At 38.0% G+C, this 23,847-nt stretch overlaps 1 protein-coding gene across 3 annotated transcripts in view; it reads left to right on the forward strand.

Moving 5' to 3' along the window:
- The first annotated feature begins 6,138 nt into the window (after positions 1–6,138).
- The window catches only part of LOC105487447 (complement C6), a 75,998-nt gene continuing 58,289 nt past the window's right edge, over positions 6,139–23,847 (forward strand). Inside the window, exons 1-5 of one of the 3 annotated variants that reach the window (XM_011750895.2) lie at positions 6,139–6,315; positions 14,472–14,634; positions 16,024–16,180; positions 17,807–17,951; positions 21,899–22,040. In XM_011750895.2, coding sequence (XP_011749197.2) covers positions 14,492–14,634; positions 16,024–16,180; positions 17,807–17,951; positions 21,899–22,040 — 587 coding nt within the window. In that variant the 5' untranslated portion in view covers positions 6,139–6,315; positions 14,472–14,491. Of the gene's footprint in view, positions 6,316–6,636; positions 6,763–14,025; positions 14,154–14,471; positions 14,635–16,023; positions 16,181–17,806; positions 17,952–21,898; positions 22,041–23,847 lie in introns of those variants that run through there. The other 2 variants (XM_011750896.3, XM_011750897.3) reach the window with 2 other exon arrangements.

A 23,847-nucleotide genomic window follows, 5' to 3' on the forward strand; every position in this document is an offset into this window, starting at 1 on the left:
TTTCCCCAACCTAGTAAGAAGAACCAACATCCAAATTCAGGAAATACAAAGAATGCCACAAAGATACTCCTCGAAAAGAGCAACTCCAAGACACATAATTGTCAGATTCACCAAAGTTGAAATGAAGGAAAAAATGTTAAGGGCAGCCAGAGAGAAAGGTCGGGTTACACACAAAGGGAAGCCCATCAGACTAACAGCAGATCTCTCAGCAGAAACTCTCAAAGCCAGAAGAGAGTGGGAGCCAATATTCAACATTCTTAAAGGAAAGAATTTTAAACTCAGAATTTCATATCCAGCCAAACTAAGTTTCATCAGTGAAGGTGAAATAAAATCCTTTACAGACAAGCAAATGCTTAGAGATTTTCTCACCACCAGGTATGCCCTAGAAGAGCTCCTGAAGGAAGCACTAAACATGGAAAGGAACAACTGGCACCAGCCATTGCAAAAACATATCAAAATGTAAAGTCCATGGATGCTAGGAAGAAACTGCATCAACTAGCGAGCAAAATAACCAGCCAATATCAAAATGACAGGATCAAGTTCACACATAACAATATTAACCTTAAATATAAATGTACTAAATGCTCCAATTAAAAGACACAGACTGGTAAATTGGATAAAGAGCCAAGACCCATCAGTTTGCTGTATTCAGGAGACCCATCTCACATGCAGAGACACACATAGGCTCAAAATAAAGGAATGGAGGAAGATCTACCAAGCAAATGGAAAACAAAGAAAAGCAGAGGTTGCAATACTAGTCTCTGATAAAACAGACTTTAAACCATCGAAGATCAAAAGAGACATAGAAGGCCATTACATAATGGTAAAGGGATCAATTCCACAAGAAGAGCTAACTATCCTAAATATATATGCACCCAATACAGGAGCACCCAGATTCATAAAGCAAGTCCTTAGAGACTTACAAAGAGACTTAGACTCCCATACAATAATAATGGGAGACCTCAACACCCCACTGTCAACATGAGACAGATCAATGAGACAGAAAGTTAAAAAGGATATCCAGGAATTGAACTCAACTCTGCACCAAGTGGACCTAATAGAGTCCACCCCAAATCAACAGAATATACATTCTTCTCAGCACCACATCGCACTGATTCCAAAATTGACCACATAGTTGGAAGTAAAGCACTCCTCAGCAAACGTACAAGAACAGAAATTATAAAACACCGTCTCTCAGACAACAATGCAATCAAACTAGACCTCAGGACTAAGAAACTCAATCAAAACCGCTCAACTACATGGAAACTGAACAACCTCCTCCTGAATGACTACTGGGTACATAACGAAATGAAGGCAGAAATAAAGATGTTCTTTGAAACCAATGAGAACAAAGATATAACATACCAGAATCTCTGGGACACATTTAAAGGAGTGTGTAGAGGGAAATTTATAGCACTAAATGCCCACAAGAGAAAGCAGGAAAGATCTAAACTTGACACCCTAACATCACAGTTAAAAGAACTAGAGAAGCAAGAGCAAACACATTCAAAACCTGGAGATGGCAAGAAATAACTAAGATCAGAGCAGAACTGAAGGAGATAGAGACACACAAAACCCTCCAAAAAAATCACTGAATCCAGGAGCAGGTTTTTTTTAAAGATCAACAAAATTGATAGACTGCTAGCAAGACTAATAAAGAAGAAAAGAGAGAAGAATGAAAGAGATGCAATAAAAAATGATAAAGGGAATATCACCACCGACCCCACAGAAATACAAACTACCATCAGAGAATACTATAAACACTTCTATGCAAATAAACTAGAAAACCTAGAAGAAATGGATAATTTCCTGGACACTTACACTCTCCCAAGACTAAACCAGGAAGAGGCTGAATCCCTGAATAGACCAATAGCAGGCTCTGAAATTGAGGCAATAATTACTAGCTTACCAACCAAAAAAAGTCCAGGAAATTATCCATTTCCTCTAGGATTCACAATCGAATTCTACCAGAGGTACAAGAAGGAGTTGGTACCATTCCTTCTGAAACTATTCCAATCAATAGAAAACGAGAGAATCCTCCCTAACTCATTTTACGCGGCCAACATCATCCTGATACCAAAGACTGACAGAGATACAACCAAAAAAGAGAATTTTAGACCAATATCCCTGATGAACATCGATGCAAAAATCCTCCATAAAATACTGGCAAACCGGATCCAGCAGCACATCAAAAAGCTTATCCACCATGATCAAGTGGGCTTCATCCCTGGGATGCAACACTGGTTCAACATATGCAAATCAATAAACATAATCCAGCATATAAACATAAACAAAGACAAAAACCACATGATTATCTCAATAGATGCAGAAAAGGCCTTTGAAAAATTCAACAGCCCTTCATGTTAAAAACTCTCAATAAATTTGGTATTGATGGAACATATCTCAAAATAATAGCTATTTATGACAAACCCACAGCCAATATCATACTGAATGGGCAAAACTGGAAGCATTCCCTTTGAAAACTGGCACAAGACAGGGATGCCCTCTCTCACCACTCCTATTCAACATAGTGTTGGAAGTTCTGGCTAGGGCAATTAGGCAAGAAAAAGTAATCAAGGTATTCAGTTAGGAAAAGAAATCAAATTGTCCCTGTTTGCAGATGATATGATTGTATATTTAGAAAACCCCATTGTCTCAGCCCAAAATCTCCTTAAGCTGATAAGCAACTTTAGCAAAGTCTCAGGATACAAAATCAGTGTGCAAAAATCACAAGCATTCTTATACACCAGTAACACACAAACAGAGAGCCAAATCATGAATGAATTCCCATTCACAATTGCTTCAAAGAGAATAAAATACCTAGGAATCCAACTTACAAGGGATGTAAAGGACCTCTTCAAGGAGAACTACAAACCACTGCTCAGTGAAATAAAAGAGGACAAAAACAAATGGAAGGACATTCCATGCTCATGGATAGGAAGAATCAATATTGTGAAAATGGCCATACTGCCCAAGGTGATTTATAGATTCAATGCCATCCCCATTAAGCTACCAATGACTTTCTTTATGGAATTGGAAAAAATTTCTTTAAAACTCATATGGAACCAAAAAAGACCCCGCATTGCCAAGACAATCCTAAGCCAAAAGAACATAGCTGGAGGCATCACGCTACCTGACTTCAAACTATACTACAAGGCTACAGTAACCAAAACAGCATGGTACTGGTACCAAAACAGAGATACAGACCAATGGAACAGAACAGGGTCCTCAGAAATAATACTACAAATCTACAGCTATCCGATCTTTGACAAACATGACAAGAACAAGAAATGGGGAAAGGATTCCCTATTTAATAAATGGTGCTGGGAAAATTGGCTAGCCATATGTAGAAAGCTGAAACTGGATCCTTTCCTTACTCCTTATACAAAAATTAATTCAAGATGGATTAGAGACTTAAATGTTAGACCTAAAACCATAAAAACCCTAGAAGAAAACCTAGGCAATACCATTCAGGACATAGGCATGGGCAAGGACTTCATGTCTAAAACACCAAAAACAATGGCAAGGAAAGCCAAAATTGACAGATGGGATCTAATTAAACTAAAGAGCTTCTGCACAGCAAAAGAAACTACCATCAGAGTGAACAGGCAACCTACAGAATGGGAGAAAATGTTTGCAATCTACTCATCTGACAAAGGGCTAATATCCAGAACCTATAAAGAACTCAATCAAATTTACAAGAAAAAACAAACGACCCCATCAAAAAAGTGGGCAAAGGATACGAATAGACACTTCTCAAAAGAAGACATTCATACAGCCAACAGACCCATGAAAAAATGCTCATCATCACTTGCCATCAGAGAAATGCAAATCAAAACCACAATGAGATACCATCTCACACCAGTTAGAATGGCAATCATTAAAAATCAAGAAACAACAGGTGCTGGAGAGGATGTGGAGAAATAAGAACACTTTTACACTGTTGGTGGGACTGTAAACTAGTTCAACCATTGTGGAAAACAGTGTGGCGATTCCTCAAAGATCTAGAACTAGAAATACCATTTGACCCAGCCATCCCATTACTGGGGATATACCCAAAGGGTTATAAGTCATGCTCCTATAAAGATACATGCACACGTATGTTTATTGCGGCACTATTCACAATAGGAAAGACTTGGAATCAACCCAAATGCCCATCAGTGACAGACCTGATTAAGAAAATGTGGCACATATACACCATGGAATACTATGCAGCCATTAAAAAAAGATGAGTTCATGTCCTTTGTAGGGACATGGATGCAGCTGGAAACCATCATTCTCAGCAAACTATCACAAGAAAAGAAAACCAAATACTGTATTTTCTCACTCATAGGTGGGAATTGAACAATGAGATCACTTGGACACAGGAAGGGGAGCATCACACACCGGGTCCTATTGTGGGGAGAGGGTGGGGGGGAGGGATAGCATTAGGAGATACACCTAATGTAAATGAGGAATTAATGGGTGCAGCACACCAACATGGCACATGTATATATATGTAGCAAACCTGCACGTTGCGCACATGTATCCAAGAACTTGAAGTATAATAAAATAATAATAATAATAAAAGGATGGAAACAAAAAAAAAAAGAAAAGAAAAGGACTCACGAGTGGGATATGTCATTTAACCTTCCAAAAGAACCCAAGATGGAGAACCCAAGTACATTTTTTGAAAAATTCTAGATTTTCAGTTGGTGCTGGCTCAATTCTAGTGTTTGGATCACAGACATTTGCATTCCATCTCAAGGATTTCCCCCATACCACCCTTAACTCTCTCCACCTGTGTTTTTCCAGTGCCACAGCACGCAGTCTTACTTCTCTGTCCTCCTCAAAGCCCACACAAATAAAGCCCTCTTTAAGATCATCCTACTGGCAACTAACTTTCCATCTCTCTGTATTAAGACTTCTAGAATTTGCCTTTAGCTCCAAACACTTTGAACTGAGGACAAATGAATTTTATTTTAGGGCCTCAAAGACCAATTAAAGAAAGAAGTATGCAAATTAAATGATATATATTCTTGTCCAGTAACCGAAGATTTCTTTTCCTATTTATCTTCTTTGGTAATAAAGGGTGAAACTGCCATCTCAGCCCCAAACTAGCTTCAACACTGGTCTGCAGCACACCACTCTACTTTCCTCTTTAGGCTCAAATTTCAATCTTTAAAGTCTCAATGTAGTATAAGAGAGTTAAAAAAAAAGACTGGAAATCAGATAGTCTGTTTTCTGGTTCTGACTCACTCTGTCCTTGGGAAAGTTACTACCATGTATGTTAAAGTATATGACCTTTGAGTGGTGGTTTCCCAGCTATGCTTCAAGTAATCTGTAGACTTGCTGAGATCATCATTTCCCACCATGTGATAAAAATTCAAGTTGTCTAAGGAATATTTGTTTTAGCTGTTTTCTACTGATTTGAAAAAAGTTTGAAAAGCACTTATTTTACAAATGAGGGATCAGTGTTCCAATGAGGTAAAGTGATTTATTGAAGCTCGCATAGCTGGTAGCTGCTCAGTGCAGAAACAAGACCAGAACATGTATCCACATTCTCATTCTCTATAGTTTTTTCTTTTCTATTGCACTATTTTGTTCTGCTTCACCTTAGGATGAAATCCATTTTAGTCAATCTCAAGTTATATTGCAACCATTTCAGAGAAGCATAATCATCATTACATATAAAGAGCCCATTCGATCATTGCTATTTTAATTCTTTCCAAATTAAATTTTCTGTTTGGTTTTGCTGGCATATAGAAACACTTTTTCCTATAATAAACTTGTGTAGATAAATCATACCAAATTCATTTATTAATTCTAATGTTTGTAGATCCTTTTGAATTTTCTACATACACAATCACATTGTCTACAAATAACATTTCTTAAATAGTTACCAATAAATATTCTATAATCAAAAACTAAGAATCTATACATTCCTAAGGGGGGCAGCAATTTTAAGTAATTAATCTAAAGGATTCTTTAAAATTGAGAGATTTCTATGCAGTAGCAATAGCTACTACAGTAACCCTTGACTTGAAAACTCCCTGAAAATTCAAGACTCTGTGTAACATCCAACACCCAGGGTTTCAGGGTTACTGCTGATTGGTGTAATCATTTGCAAAGTTCAAGTTCCAGAGAACATTTATTTTGACAACACTCTAGGTGTTGCTAGGCCTCTGGGATATGACAGCATTACCTTGTGTTAGCTAGCAATAAGAAAAGAAGCTTTGTTTGGATTAACATATATACCCTCTTCATTGTGCATATCTATTTTTTCCTAAATAATTTACAGGTTAGGTCCGAGGACACCACAAACTCTCCTTAAACGTGAGTAATATGATGATTTCATTTTCAATCTTAATATTTCAAAATTGTTAATCATGTTTCCAACAAAATTACCATTCATAAAAATACATAACTCAGACTATAACCATTTCTTTGTCTTTGTTTTTTATAATCGCTTTGCTTAAATCTGAAAAGAATCAGAGGTCATGTTTTTTAAACAAATGTCATTCCAGAGGACATTTGAGATCAAGTTTCTCTAGGAGTTAAATTAGTTAAAAGTAAAGCAAACATACTCTTTAGCCAAGGTCAGTCATGTGCCTGGACCACCCAGCTTACCTTGGCTATAGTAAATATCCTTTCTTGAGCCTCTGGGCATGCACAAAAACAAAAAAAGTAAGAAGAAATAAGAAATTTAGTACGTGTAAATGGAGATGTCAAGCAAGAATCTATAGTTGGGGATAAACTAGAGCATCCTCTGAAATCTGTTGGGTAAGATATGCTGAACTGCCTTGCAGACAAATGGTTCATGTGAGTGAAATACATTAGTAGGTGACAGGTTAGAATAAGATGGGCTTCATTTTAATTGAAATTCTCTAAATGCTCATAAAGCTATCATCAATGGTTCAATGGGATCACTGATTTTTGGAAAACTCAAGAGAGTATGGCAACTATGAGAGAAATGCAGAATTTCTGCTCTTCTACCATGGCACTGAATTGGAAGACTTTTTCCTATCTTCCTCTATTCACTGAACATTCTTTTATTCTATGTTTGTATGAAAATTGTGTAGTAATGGGTAAAATGCCTGCATGTAATTTTAGATACCTCCAAAATGCCTGGAGATGTGGAAATTAATAAATAAGAAACCATATGATACGATATGCTAAGTCATCATAACAAAAAAGTTCAGAGAAGTAATTATTTTCATTTGAATAAAAATTGTTGCTGGGCATGGTGGCTTGTAATCCCACCACTTTGGGAGGCTGAGGCAGGTGGATCACGAGGTCAGGAGTTCAAGACCAGCCTGGCCAAAGTGGTGAAACCCCAAGTCCACTAAAAATACAAAAAATAGCTGGGCATGGTGGCAGGTGCCTGTAATCCCAGCTACTTGAGAGACTGAGTCAGAGAATTGCTTGAACCCAGGAGGCTGAGGTTGCAGTGAGCTGAGATCACGCCATTGTGCTCCAGCCTGGGTGACAGAACATAACTCTGTCTCAAAAAAATAAATAAATAAAAATAAAATTGTTTTAACATAAAACAGTTTTTCTTCCTAACAATAGAATATTAAAAAAGAAAAGCTACCAATTAGCTCTTTCATTAGTACCTCATCAAATAAGTTTTAATGTTTCCATCTTATATTAGGCTCCATATTGCCTCAAAACAGTTACAGCTTAAAGAGAGATCAGAATATTTTATAAGGGTTCTGTTTTTGCAGTTTTTGATGATAATTGGAATAAAACTCACCCATACATTTCAAGCTTTTGGAAGTTAAAACATAGTGTCTGCTGAGAACTGAGAACTAATAATCTCTTGCAATTTAACTTCTCCAAATTATTTACATGAAAATTTCACAAGAGGCTTTAAGAATTTGTTTTCTCCACAATTGAGAGAAATATTCTGGAAGATATCTGTCTCATCCAACATCTAAAAAGAAAAAAAAAAATTAGACAAAAAAGTATCTATTTAGTTTTTCTTGCTGAAAAGATCCCTGTATGAGAAGATTCCAATTTTGGCAGTGGGGAGCAAGGGTGAAGGGTATAGGGAGGTGGTTTCTCTAGTCTATCTAGTGGTTGAAAGGAAAGCTTCACATTATTTGGGAGCCTCAGCTCCCAAGGGCCCTGAAGCCAGTGAAACACCACCCAATCTTGAACTCGGGTTGGATGTTTGGGACTCACATCATATGTCTGATCAAAACCTAAATTCTATCTGGCTATTCTTGTCCCAATACCGTGTGATTCTGTGTTGCTGTGGAAAACCAGGAAATGCGAGTTACTTACGGGTGAACTAGAATCACCTTGCAAGTGGAGTGGGAAAAAAAGCCCCTCATTTTTTTTTTTATTATACTTTAAGTTCTAGGGTACATGTGCAGGTTTGTTACATATGTATATATGTACCATGTTGGTAGGCTTCACCCATTAATTCGTCATTTACATTAGGTATATCACCTAATGCTATCCCTCCCCCTTCCCCCCACCCCACGACAGGCCTCAGTGTGTGATGTTCCCCGCCCTGTGTCCAAGTGTTCTCATTGTTCAGTTCCCACCTATGAGTGAGAACATGTGGTGTTTGGTTTTGTATCCTTGCGATAGTTTGCTCAGAATAATGGTTTCCAGTTCCATCCCTTTTTTTGGCTGCATAGTATTCCATGGTGTATGTGTGCCACATTTTCTTAATCCAGTCTATCATTAACGGACATTTGGGTTGGTACCACATCTTTGCTATTGTGAATAGTGCCACAATAAACATATGTGTGCATGTGTCATTATAGGAGCATGATTTATAATCCGTTGGGTATATACCCAGTTACGGGATGACTGGGTCAAATGCTATTTCTAGTTCTAGATCCTTGAGGAATCGCCACACTGTTTTCCACAATGGTTGAACTAGTTTACAGTTCCACCAACAGTGTAAAAGTGTTCCCATTTCTCCACATCTTGTTCAGCACCTGTTATTTCCTGACTTTCTAATGATTGCCATTCTAACTGGTGTGAGATGGTGTCTCATTATGGTTTTGATTTTTGTTTCTCTGATGGCCAGTGATGATGACCATTTTTTCACGTGTCTGCTGGGTGCATAAATGTCTTCTTTTGAGAAGTGTCTGTTCAGATACTTGCCCAATTTTTGATGGAGTTGTTTTATTTTTTCTTGTAAATTTGTTTAAGTTCTTTGTAGGTTCTAGATATTAGATAATCTTTGTCAGTTGGGTAGATTGTAAAAATTTTCTCCCATCCTGCAGGTTGCCTGTTCACTCTGATGGTAGTTTCAATTGCTGTTCAGAAGCTCTTTAGTTTAATTAGATTCCATTTGTCAATTTTGGTTTTTGTTGCCATTGCTTTTGGTGTTTAAGTCATGAAGTCCTTGCCCATGCCTATGGCCTGAATGGTATTGCCTAGGTTTTCTTCTAGGGGTTTTATGGTTTTAGGGCTAACATGTAAGTCTTTAATCCATCTTGAATTAATTTTTGTATAAGGTGTAAGGAAGGGATCCAGTTTCAGCTTTCTACATATGGCTAGCCAGTTTTCCCAACACCATTTATTAAATGGGGAATCCTTTCCCCATTTCTTGTTTTTGTCAGGTTTGTCAACGATAAGATGGTTGTAGATGTGTGATATTATTTCTGAGGGCTCTGTTCTGTTCCATTGGTCTATATCTCTGTTTTGGTACCAGTACCATGCTGTTTTGGTTGCTGTAGCCTTGTAGCATAGTTTGAAGTCAGGTAGTGTGATGGCTCCAGCTTTGTTCTTTTGGCTTAGGATTGTCTTGGCAATATGGGCTCTTTTTTGGTTGCATATGAACTTTAAAGTAGTTTTTTTCCAATTCTGTGAAGAAAGTCATTGGTAGCTTGATAGGGATGGCATTGAATCTATAAATCACCTTGGGCAGTATGGCCATTTTCACAATATTGATTCTTCCTATCCATGAGCATGGCATATTCTTCGATTTGTTTGTGTCTTCTTTTATTTCATTGAACAGTGGTTTGTAGTTCTCCTTGAAGAGGTCCTTCACATCTCTTGTCAGTTGAATTCCTAGGTATTTTATTCTCTTTGAAGCAATTGTGAATGGGAGTTCACTCATGATTTGGCTCTCTGTTTGTCTGTTATTGGTGTAATTGTTAGCTTAAAGTCTGTTTCATCAGAGACTAGGATTGCAACCCCTGCTTTTTTGTTTTCCATTTGCTTGGTAGATCTTCCTCCCTTCCTTTATTTTGAGCCTATGTGCGTCTCTGCAAGTGAGATGGGTCTGTTGAATACAGCAAACTGATGGGTCTTGACTCTATCCAATTTACCAGTCTGTGTCTTTTAATTGGAGTATTTAGCCCATTTACATTTAAGGTTAATATTATCTGTGAATTTGATCCTGTCATTATGATGTTAGCTGGTTATTTTGCCCATTAGTTGATGCAGTTTCTTCCTAGCATCAATGGTCTTTACAATTTGTCATGTTTTTGCAGTGGCTGATTCCGGTTGTTCCTGTCCATGTTTAGTGCTTCCTTCAGGAGCTCTTGTAAGGCAGGCATGGTGGTGACAAAAATCTCTCAGCATTTGCTTGTCTCTGAAGTATTTTATTTCTCCTTCACTTATGAAGCTTAGTTTGGCTGGATATGAAATTCTGGGTTGAAAATTCTTTTCTTTAAGAATGTTGAATATTGGCCCCTACTCTCTTCTGGCTTGTATAGTTTCTGCTGAGACATCCGCTATTAGTCTGATGGGCTTTCTTTTGTAAGTAACCTGACCTTTCTCTCTGGCTGCCCTTAATATTTTTTCCTTCATTTCAACTTTGGTCAATTTGACAATTATGTGTCTTGGACTTGCTCTTCTTGAGGAGTATCTTTGTGGCATTCTCTGTATTTCCTGAATTTGAACGTTGGCCTGCCTTGGTAGGTTGGGGAAGTTCTCCTGGGTAATATCCTGCAGAGTGTTTTCCAACTTGGTTCCATTCTCCCTCAGGTACACCAATCAGACATAGATTTGGTCTTTTCACATAGTCCCATATTTCTTGTAGGCTTTGTTCATTTCTTTTTACTCTTTTTTCTCTAAACTTCTCTTCTTGCTCCATTTCATTCATTTGCTCTTCAATCACTGAAACCCTTTCTTCCACTTGATCGAATCAGCTGTTGAAGCTTGTGCATGCATCACGTAGTTCTCGTGCCATGGTTTTCAGCTCCATCAGGTCATTTAATGTCTTCTCTACGCTGTTTATTCTAGTTAGCCATTCGTCTAATCTTTTTTCAAGGTTTTTAGCGATGGGTTCGAACATCCTCCTTTAGCTCAGAGAAGTTTGTTATTACCGATCATCTGAAGCCTTCGTCTCTCAACTTGTCAAAGTCATTCTCCATCCAGCTTTGTTCCATTGATGGTGAGGAGCTACATTCCTTTGGAGGAGCAGAAGTGCTCTGATTTTTAGAATTTTCAGCTTTTCTGCTCTGGTTTCTCCCCATCTTCATGGTTTTATCTACCTTTGGTTGTTGATGGTGGTGATGTACAGATGGGGTTTTGGTGTGGATGTTCTTTCTGTTTGTTAGTTTTCCTCCTAACAGTTAGGACCCTCAGCTGCAGGTCTGTTGGAGTTTGCTGGATGTCCACTCCAGACCCTGTTTGCCTGGGTATCACCAGTGGAGGCTTTAGAACAGCACATATTGCAGAACAGCAAATGTTGCTGCCTGATTGTTCCTCTGGAAGCTTCGTCTCAGAGGCACACCTGGCTGTATGAGGTGTCCGTTGGCCCCTACTGGGAGGTGGTGTCTCCCAGTTAGGCTACTTGGGGGTCAGGGACCCAATTGAGGAGGCAGTCTGTCCATTCTCAGATCTCAAACTCCATGCTGGGAGAACCACTACTCTCTTCAAAACTGTCAGACAGGGACGTTTAAGTCTGCAGAAGTTTCTGCTGCTTTTTGTTCAGTTAAGCCCTGCTCCCAGAGGTGGAGTCTACAGAGGCAGGCAGGCCTCCTTAAGCTGCGGTGGGCTCCACTCAGTTTGAGCTTCCCAGACACTTTGTTTTCCTACTCAAGCTTCAGCAATGGTGGACGCTCCTCCTTCAGCCTCACTGCTGCCTTGCAGTTCGATCTCAGACTGCTGTGCTAGCAGTGAGCAAGGCTCCATGGGTGTGGGATCATCTGAGCCAGGCATGGGATATAATCTCCTAGTGTGCCATTAGCTAAGACCATTGGAAAAGTGCAGTATTAGGGTGGGAGTGTCCCAATTTTCCAGGTACCATCTCCCACGGCTTCCCTTGGCTAGGAAAGGGAATTCCCCAACCCCTTGCACTTCCCGGGTGAGGCAATGCCCTGCCCTGCTTCGGCTCACACTCTGTGGACTTCACCCACTGTCCGACAAGCCCCAGTGAGATGAACCTGGTACCTCAGTTGGAAATGCAAAAATTACCTGTCTTCTGTGTCACTCATGCTGGGCGCTGTAGACTGGAGCTGTTCCTATTCGGCCATCTTGAATAATGCCCAAAAGCCCTTCTTTTTTTTTTTTTTTTTTTTTTTTTTTTTTTGAGACGGAGTCTCGCTCTGTCACCCAGGCTGGAGTGCAGTGGCCGGATCTCAGCTCACTGCAAGCTCCGCCTCCCGGGTTTATGCCATTCTCCTGCCTCAGCCTCCCGAGTAGCTGGGACTACAGGCGCCTGCCACCTCGCCCGGCTAAGTTTTTGTATTTTTAGTAGAGACGGGGTTTCACTGTGTTAGCCAGGATGGTCTCGATATCCTGACCTCGTGATCCGCCCGTCTCGGCCTCCCAAAGTGCTGGGATTACAGGCTTGAGCCACCGCGCCCGGCCAAGCCCCTCATTTTTATGACTGAAATAGTCTAGGGCTATAGCAGCATATCTATGAGTTGGAGTAAAAAGCTTGGGTAAAAAACATAGGTAGTATTTTCAATTTCTGTCTACCCTCCCAGACAGTGATAAAGGCTTCTATTTCTTTGTGTCTCATTCAATGCCTAGCAGCACACAATGAATACTCAAATGCATGTTCATTCCATCTTAAATTGAAAGACATATTCAGCCATATGTCAATGGATTTGGTTGCTTTTATTCTGACATTTTTCTTTGAGCTTGTAGAAGAGTTTAAAAAGCTTACTGATTTATTAACAAGAAATACCTTAGTTTCTGAACATACTGAAGAAACAATTTTTATATCTGATCTCAAGCTCTTGGCTTAAACCAAGATTTATCAAATGATGAACCCCATTTATTTTTACTGAGATATCCTTTCATCAAAACTAAGAAACATAAACTAACCACACACGAATATAATCAGAAACTCATCCTCTGAGACATGAGAGAGCCATATTTTATCAGGGCAATTTGGAAATATCTATTAAAAATATGTGACCAACAGCTACTATTAAATCTGTAACATTCTTAAAGTTATTACTAATTTGAAAAGCTAGTATTTATTGAGTAATGATTCTATGCCAATAATTGTTCTAAGCATTTTACATGAACCTTCTTACTTAATCCTAACAAAAGCTTTATGAGGTAGGTATTACTCTTATTTTATAGATAGTGAAACTGAGACAGAAAAATTAGGTGAATGGTATTTGACTCTTTAAAGTAAAAGTTACTACTTTATTAATTACAGCAGAATTATTGACATATACATATATAATCATGTTGCATGTTTCATTAGGGATATAACGATCAAACTGGAAATAACGGGGAGTGGGTATGGTTTTGCAAGTAACTCATGGATCTTCAAGACCATAAATGGGAACCACTGGTCAAAGATTTTTCTGTTCAACCTCTTGTGGTCTGAGTGGTGGAGCTCCAGCCATCTTGATGCTCCAGTAACACAGTACTTAGGATTGTTAGAAACTCAGTGAAGGGCTACACCTCGTTCAAGAACCAGGGTTCATGAGCTCCTACTTGACCTGCAGCCTCAACACTATTGCACTGCCTTGAGCCTCATTTTATCTCCATAAAATGAAGGAGTTTGACTTGGAGGTTTCAAAGACCCTTTCCAGCTCTTATTTCTCTGGCTCTATATGGAGTCAGTGAACATTCTCTTTAGCAGGTTTCCAGCATGTCAGGAAATGAAAAAGAGCATCCAGAAGAATGATCCAAACTTCTTTCCCAGTCCCAGAAAAGTAGGAACAGCTGAAATGTACTTGAAGCTATTGCCCACACAAAAGGAGCAGGTGTTTTGAGAAGGATAAGATTGTGTAAGTCTAAAATACTTTTTGGAATGAAATGGATTACAAATACATGCTACATACTTTGTCTTGTAGCCTATCACTAACCGTTTGAAGAAACTTACTAGTACTGTAGGTTGTGCCTATGGTAATCTCCACACTAAAAATCTTTAAAAATAGGATTTGTACTCATGAGCATGTGAATTTGTAAGTGTTGACTTGTCTTAAGGAAGGCAGAAAAATGCATATATTTTCTAAAATCACATTTGAATCTGTGACTCAGGATGACTTGTGAAGGTTTACCCTCAAAAAAGCATTTGATATGTGGTATATATTCTTTCATTTTAGGGCCTGGAGGCTCTCCAAGCATGGCCAGACACTCCATCTTGTACTTCATCCTGCTGAGTGCTCTGATCAACAAGGGCCAAGCCTGCTTCTGTGATCACTACCCATGGAGTCAGTGGTCCAGCTGCTCAAAAACCTGCAATTCTGGAACCCAGAGCAGACACAGGTGGGTGTGAGCTTTGTAGCTTTTCTTTGTGCCCTGGAAGGACTGGAGGATGAAGTCAGCAACATCAGAAGTGCCACACTAAGCAATGGGGGAAAAAAACATATATATAATATATATATATATATATATATATCTCAAAGTAAGAACTTACAAATTTGGAGGAAATTTGAAGTTTTTTTCTTATGAGGTTGAAAGGAAGTCTACGTTTGTTCTCTCTACAAAAACGAAGGGTTTCAAAGAAATTTAATTAAGAATTCATGCAACACTTTCAGTTGACTATTCAACTTGCTTAGAATCACTACCCAAGCTTTTTTTCAATCAGCATACAACTCTGCTTCCCTACAGTTAGTGAGTTAATTATAGAGAATTTTCTACTCATTAAATCAAATCTAACAGGACCTCAATTGAGCAGAACTGCTAGCTATTAGCTTGATTGTTGGCATATACAAAATGGCAATAAAACTGTTCTTTCTTGATAACATTTAATAATTCAGTCTTTTCACCAATTCAGACTTCTCATCCCCCACAGTTTCTTTAACTCTGTTAAATGTTTCTGTACCATGGAGTTGCTCACATGTTAGGAGAGAAAAACATACATTTAATGTGTTTTCACCATTACAGAATCTTTTAGGATCCTTATTTTAGAAAATTATGTTTACATATGTAGTGTGAATCTCATTAAACTTACCGATTGACTTCCCCGATAAACTATCTACTACATATGTGAAAACAGATTTGTTACAATATTCCTCAGTAGCTCCCTGCTGCCTACAAAGAACAGCAAATATTCCTGGCCAGTCACACAAGCTCCTCCCTGGAGAGCTACCTGGACATGCTCTCTTCTACCTCAAATCTTTGCACATGTCACTTCCTCCAAATTCCCTTCCCTCTGTTACCTGGAGATTTCATGTGAATTATTCAGGATGTTTCTCTCATGTCAATTTCTCTTTGAATCTTTAGCCTTACAGCACCCTGTATTGTCCTCCTCAAAGCAATTTGCAGGATATTTCTCTCCTTTCATCTTTCCTTGCCTTCCAGTCCATTCGAGGAGCTCCAGCATGGCTGGCTTCACAGTGTAACATGTGCAGTCACACAGGTCCCACACTTAGAAGGGCTTTGTGCTTGGCTTAATGATCTGCCATTGCTGCCCTGAAGTTCTTAGTTTTGAGCAAGAGGTTTCCTATTTTCATTTTATACTGAGTCTCACAAAGTATGTCCTGAGTTCTATTAAGTGACAAGAACTGCATATATGCCAACCTGCCTAATTTTTCCATGAAAATTTTCTTTCTTTTCTATTTATTGTAGTTAATGCTCAATGATACTTTGATTATGGAGCAGGATGTATGGTGAATACACTCATTCTAAGCAACTTTTTCTTCACTGTTACAGACAAATAGTAGTAGATAAGTACTACCAGGAAAACTTTTGTGAACAGATTTGCAGCAAGCAGGAGACTAGAGAATGTAACTGGCAAAGTTGCCCCATCAACTGCCTCCTGGGAGATTTTGGACCATGGTCAGACTGTGACCCTTGTGTTGAAAAACAGGTAGGCAATCATGGGCATTTCCAGGAAATACAAGTCACAGTAGAGGGCTCTGATTCCCTGACACGCTTAACAGCACAGTAATGCTGAATTACTTCAATTTCTGAAAATCAATTGTCCTAGCTTCCATTGAGGGAAAATTCCATTTAACACTTTTGTGGGGGGAAGAGGGGATTTATTTATTTATGTATTTTACTGTCATATGAACACAAAAAGGAAATTTTGCTCCCAGTATTGGTATTGTACTTACACAGTTCTGAATTCTACTACCTGTGCCTTCTGAGAATTCTGAAAGCAAAAGTGTATACAGATTGAGTAATCCTTATCTGAAATGTTAGTATCAGAAGTGTTTTGGATTTTGGATGTTTTTTGAATTCTGAAATATTTGCATATACATAATGTTGTAGCTTGGGCATGGGACACAGTCTAAACATGAAATTCATTTATGTTTCATATATACCTTATACATATAGCCTGAAGATAATTTTATACAATATTTTTTATAATTTTGTTCATGAAACAAATTTATGATAAGTATTTACATATACAATACTCCACTGTGGCATCATGTTGGCACTCAAAAATTTTTAGATTTTGGAGCATTTTGGATTTTGGGTTTTCAGACTAGGTATGCTCAACTCGTACTAAACAAAACAAAACAAAACAAAAAAAACTGGGTTTCAGGCCAAGGTTTTAAACCAGACAGAAATGAGGGAAATGAATCAAAACCTTGACTCCTTGCCCTTCCTCTACATTCCCTCTCCTCACAGCAGTCCCTCAATTTGTTTATTGTTCCTGATTGGAATATTTACCCACCACACGCTCATTCCTGTAAGGGCATTGGCCAATGTGAACCACAGTCAGGGTTGTGCTGAGCGTTTACATAGCAGGGAAGAAAAAGAAACTCATCTGTGGAACACCTACTTTCTAACAGGAACTGTTCTAGCTCCCTTTCATGTGTCATCTTATTCAAACTTCACATCATATTGGGTTTCTCTAACCATTTTACAGATGAAAAAGTTATTGCTCATTTGGGGTTAAGCAATTTGCCCAAGAATACACCCATTAATTAATAAATTGAATTTTTCTGACTTCAAAGTCAGTACTTTTTAGTCCTATCATATTTCTATTCTCCCTTGACTCACCATTTTTTTACTTACCATTTAAAATCTTTTTAAAGTGTAGACTACATTAGCATTGGCTTTCACAGGGACTTTCTTATGCAAAAGAACCTCAAAATTATTTCACATTTATCCCTTGACATTATCTTTAAGATCTAGGAAAGGCTACTGTTATGGCCTAGAGGAATTTACTGTACTCAAGAGACTCTCAGCAAACATTTATGCATTTTATTTTGAAAATGTATAACCCATATGGTTTCAGAGTTATAAGAAGCCTTAGAAACCTTTTTGACTCACTTCCTCATTTTACTGGTTGGGAAACAGAGGCCCACAGAGGTGGTTACTTCCCTAAGGGAGCATAATAATGGAATTTGAAGAATCATTAGTAAAATTTAAGAAAGGTTACTATAAGAAAAATCACTATTGTGACTGAGAAGCCCAGTTTTCTTAGATACATTTTGACCTTGACCCTGTCTCAGAGTTTTATCTTTCTCTTCTTTCCTTTCAGTCTAAAGTTAGATCTGTCTTGCGTCCCAGTCAGTTTGGGGGACAGCCATGCACTGAGCCTCTGGTAGTCTTTCAGCCATGCATTCCATCTAAGCTCTGCAAAATTGAAGAGGCTGACTGCAAGAATAAATTTCGCTGTGACAGTGGTAATGTATTTTTGTGAAATGTTCAGTCCGCACTAAAAACAACTTAACTAAATCAAAGTTACTCCAATTGACTAACAGTAGAATCCATCACAGAGAAATCCCACCACGTTTTAAGCAGAGTGTAATGGAGTGTTACGCTGCCAATTTCCAAGATATTCCACTGTAAAATTATGGCTTTTCAGTTATACCATTTTGACCACTTACCTGATATGCACAAATCTATAATCAGGATAATTTTAAAAGAAATCACATATTTTAAAAGATTTTTAATATAATTTATTGTGACAAGAATATTAAAATATCATGGTGGAAGATGACTAGAGATGATGTACAAAACTTTCTTGACTGGCTCTAAAATTAATTCCAAACGAGTAAGTCAAAAGCACATACACAAATGAGCATGGCTGTGTTTCGATAAAATTTTCTTTACAAAAGCAGGTGGCCATAGTTCAGGTTAGTTTTAGCCCACAGGCCGTAGTTCATTGACCTCCTATCTAAACAGTCAACTTAAAGTTACAATAAAATTAAATTTCAGATGAATGAAATGTCTATCATTTCTGTGTGCTCTGAGATATCCTGAAAAGTGAAGTATTTATAACTAGATAGCAAATTTCCAATTCCATAGAAAATTGACCCAAGACCTTGGAACCCATGTTTTCCCCTCTTACTCCCTGCCTCCTGCCCTCAGCTTTGCCAGCTTTTTCTGAATGTCAGACAGGAATGCTGGGGTCAGGGTTTTCCTCTATCCACCTCCACCCCAAACCTGGAATATGAGAGTGAGATTTGGGTGGGGAGATACACTTTGTGTTTATATAAATAAGGTCATGTCACAAATTGACAACAGAGGAAATCAGAGCAAAATCCCGATGACAATGGCTGAGGGTAATACAGACCTGATCATTATATCCAGAGTGTCAAAATCAAGATCTAGAACTGAAGTATAACTGTTTGAAGCTTGAAAGATGGTTTTTACCACATATAAGCAAAAAAGACTCTTTTATTCAGTAGATGATAAATCTATGAAAAATTACAAAAGAGCTGCATTCAGGCCAAAAATTCTCAAAGTTTGAGAAGCCTTGAGATGCATCAATGGGTCACCAATTTATAATGAACAATTTTAGAAAGGTTAGCAATGTAAGCACAGCTGATCACCAGTTCATCAACAGTTATGTCCATAACCACTGATTTTCAAATAACTGTATTATGAAGACGTGTCTGTAATGATTGGTAAGCAGCTGCTACTCCGTACTCCCTGAGTAACCCATGCCCTGCTTTCCGGAGCCCAAAGTCCCTAGATATTTTCATGATCCAGGAACTGATTGGTAAATCCCTGGCACAGATATAGTTGGCATACATTCTGACTGGGTGATGCCATAGGCTTTTGGTTGTCAAATATTCCATTGAAGATGGTATACTATTTTGCTCTCCTTTTGCTTTTGCGTCTACTAATGCCACTGTCAATGGGAATAAGAGGTTTATGAATGATTGTTTTTCTGACTCAAGATGATACTTGGCCCTCAATTAACAAAGAACTATCTCTCCTGAAAAGATTGACCATCTTGCCTTTCCTCCATTATGACTGATGTTCAGAGTCTCCCAAGAGTCCCCAAGACTAAATGGATTATTTTGATATATACATGGATTTTTAAGAATTACCCTTTAGGTTAATTCCCATGCAATATACCAACTCTTCTTTCAGAGCCCTAATTTTAAGCATAAAAGGTTAGAGAATTTGCAGCTGGTTTTAAAAAATAATACAGTATTACAGTGACACAAATCACTTCCAATGGATAGGAAAAACGTGCAATTTCTAAGTGATTGCATGGTTCCAAGTACAAATGTATATATGCATGTGCTGGCTAAGCATGCTGACTTCTGCAAATCCTGCAATATTCAAACTATCCTTTAATTTCTCATTCCTTCTTTGGTATAGAATATATTTATGGCTTACAATATCTCTCCCCTTATGCTTTCTATTCCATAGAGTTTTTATGGCCTGAAACCATTCTCAACCATGACACGTCAGGCCTATTCCTAAACATCACTCAAGAGGTATCCTCTTCCCTTCATCCCTGCCCTTGCTAATGGACTCTCTAAGATATCACTATAAGTACTAAATGAATAGACTTTCTTTATTCTCACAAATCTGGTACTCTACTCACAAAACTAAGCTAATGAGAACTATATTATACATGTGTATCCCTCTTTCTGTCTAATAAAATGTGATTTTAGTGTAACCATATCAAAAATAAACCTTTGCTTAAATTTTAAGTGCTAGGTTCAAAACTTTTTTTTGTCTTTTTTTTATTATTATTATACTTTAAGTTCTAGGGTACATGTGCACAACGTGCAGGTTTGTTACATATGTATACATGTGCCATGTTAGTGTGCTGCAAAACTTTTTTAAAAATGTAATATGTATAGATTCATATTTTAACAAATAGCCTCTCTATTTCAACCTAAATGCCCATTCTCTTCTGCTCTGAAAACAACACAAAACAAAAAAAAAGCTAGAAATGCACTGTTTAAAAATAGAGCATCTTTCAGGTTAAGTCATGGGATGAACAGACATTCAATTCAATCTGTATTTTCAGTCCTGTGTGATTATGGTTCTCGTAGCTATAATTCTTTATAATAATAGTCCTGACATAATGCAAAATGGAAGATGTAATTATTTTAATTACACTCTACCTTCTAAGTGAAGATTACTAACCAAAAAGTTGAAACCAAGTACTTTCTTGGGAACCCGCTATTAATTAAAAAAGAATTAATTCAACAGAATGCCCAATTTTGCCGAGCATTTTAGTCAAAATAGTCATGCACAATTGTAGTGAGATGCTAATCACATCTTAAAATAATCCACCAGATAATCTCAAGTAAAACCTTTAATCATTGTCAGTTGGACCTGTACATATGGGTACAGATGCCAACATCATTGACTACAGGCAAGAAGGTAAAAGGCAGGAGAGGAGATATCTGTCATTGCACATAAGTATTTCAATTTCTGTAATATATAGTTATACACTGATTCCAAGGATCCTTATGAAATTCAGTAAGTCAAAAACGGAAGGTAATTATTTGGGTACATTGAATTTGTACCATTTTCTAAATTTGCTCACTCAACTTGCTACTGTAGTATTTAGACACTTAACTTGTCCAAAAAATAGATACAGCAAATTATATGCAGTAAAACAATTATGTATAGTAATTATATATAGTAGAATACATAGTAGATATATTTAATAAAATCTGTACTAATTATACATAGTAAAATGTGATTCTAAGTATGCGATTTTGCTTTGACAAATTATACAATCATGTAAACAACCCTATGTCAAGATATAGAAAATACAGATTTCTATATCAAGATATAGAAAATTCCCATAAGCCTAAAAAGTTCCCTCCTCCTTTCTAGTTAGTTCCCCCTCCTTCTTTGTGGACATTATATAAAGGAATCACATGACATGACTCACGTGTCTGGCTTTTTTCACCCAACATAAAATTTGAGAGATCCAACCATGTTATTGTGCGTGACTGTGCATCTGTGTGTGTGTCTATAAAATTACAGGTTTTTAAATCAAAACAATGACCTTGAGTCTCCCATCCTGGATCAAAACAAAATTTTGAACCTCCTGTTAATTTTCTCCTATGGAACATGATCTCTATAGCATCCCACTGTAATGGCAATGATATTCTAAGTGTACTTCTCTTTTTAAAGACAATCGGCCCATAGCAACTAAATAATTCTGTGGCAACCCTTTTAATCTTACAAGTGGAAATTTATCAGTTTATCACTCCATTTTTATGTGCTCCTAAAACTCTATCAAAAATAGTGAAGACTTGCCTTCAACTTCACCTTGAAACTTAAAGCATTTGTGTTTCAAATTAATAAATATTTTCTAAAATGATAATTTGTTGCAATGATGATGTTTGCTTTTCTTGACTAGGCCGCTGCATTGCCAGAAAGTTAGAATGCAATGGAGAAAATGACTGTGGAGACAATTCAGATGAAAGGGACTGTGGGAGGACAAAGGCAGTATGTGCACGGAAGTATAATCCCGTCCCTAGTGTACAGTTGATGGGCAATGGGTATGTAATGTCTTTTTATCATCTTGGGGAGAACAGGTATCAGAATAAATGAGTCAGAAGGAGCAATAAGATACATCATTGTCCATCTTCCTCATTAACTTCTTACTACTCCTACCAGCCATATCTCTGATACTTAGAGGCCATGATCCTCACTCCTGAGAAGTAAAAGTTAGCATTTTCACATATAGTTTGTGCCAGGCAATGCTATGAGCCCTTCATAAACATGGCTTGTTTTATTTCTCATATATCTCTCAGAAAGCTTTGGAATGGATTAGAGCAGACTGGTAGAAAGCCCAAGCCAGGAGGTACCAGGGTGGGGTCCTGGAGCTAGGCCTTGAATGGGTGAGTAACCACTCAGAAATGTCAGGAGCAAATGTAGGAAGAAGGTGTGATAAAAGTATGCCTATGGGTGGGTTGAAAGCCAAACACTAGAGAAACAAAACCAGTCTTCCAGCATGAGAAGCAAACCCAGAGTCCAATAATGAATGGTAAAGCCAAAAGGAAAGAAGTTAAGCAAACATAGAAAAAAGAGAGGGCTAAGCAACAAGGGTGTGAAAACGTAAGAGGGTAGGAGGTGAAGTGAATATAGCTAGGTATTCTCTCCCATAGGCTGTGTGATGTGTGGGTAGGTCAGTAGAGCCCAATGGCAGAGGCCAGACCTATATTACTATCCAGTCTCAGCTTACAAACTGAGAAATGAGTCCCAGAAAGCTTAAATAACCTGACCAAGTCTACCAACGAGCAAATGGTGGAACCAGGTTTCAAAACCAGACTTCAAAACCCAGGCTTTTCTCACCATTTCATGCTGACTCAGGACTACATCCACCTTACAAATGAGACATTTTGGAAGAAACCTCAGGAGATCACATAGCTCTTTCTCCTATTGTTCCTACTACAGGAATGCCCAATTATGAACACAGTGGGGGTTTTACAAGGGGTTGTAAATTCATTAGACTGAACCAGTGTCTTGAAAGATGTTAGGAAATATAAGAGAAGGCTATCAAAACAGAAAAACTGAGCCTAAATTTGAAGCATAAGAAAAATCAGTAAAGATAATCTATCCTCTTCCCTTTACATAATAAAGAAACCCCTCTTAAATGTTTGGCCAGAAGGCCGAAGTTTGCTATCAATTTCTATTGCTTCATGCTGGACTTTTAAAAATTAGAATCTTCACTTAATGCTGCCAGAGTTGCATAATATGAAACCTCGAGGCACCAAAGACAAACAGCCACAATTGCAAATACAACCTCATTTGATTTAGAATAAAACCCAGAAAATATTGAACCAAACCCAAGGACACCAGTAAAATGGAAAAACCACTAGTCTGAAAGTAAGAGGAGCTGGGTTCTAAATAATTCAGCTGGTTCTAATGTAGAACTAGAACCAGTTCTACATTATGTCACTACACCACAGCTGAGTTATTTAACAACTCTGGGCCTCGGTTTCCTCATCTATATGGTGGATGACTATAAACTGATGTGAGGTTCTGTTCTAAGAATTTCTAATTAGTGCTGATTTCGATGAAAGTGCTTCAACAACATGTTCTTATCCATGTGCAGAAATGGTTTACTTCTCTTGGTTTGCCTACAATAAAACGTCAGCCAAAAACTCCCACTGATAATCACATCTTCTAATGTTCTGACTGATGAAGGGTGACATTACAAAATCACCCTTTTGTTCAGTTGATCTAAACTCTAGAGTTACAGATGGGGAGGACCACATGCTATGTGTACTTTGGCTGAAGGACCATGTGGCCCTCTGCCAACCAGAGCTGTTGTCCCAGTGATTCTCAGAAATGAGCAAAGCC

This window comes from Macaca nemestrina, chromosome 6 (genome assembly GCF_043159975.1).
Source record: "Macaca nemestrina isolate mMacNem1 chromosome 6, mMacNem.hap1, whole genome shotgun sequence".
Classification (NCBI taxonomy): Eukaryota; Metazoa; Chordata; class Mammalia; order Primates; family Cercopithecidae; genus Macaca; species Macaca nemestrina.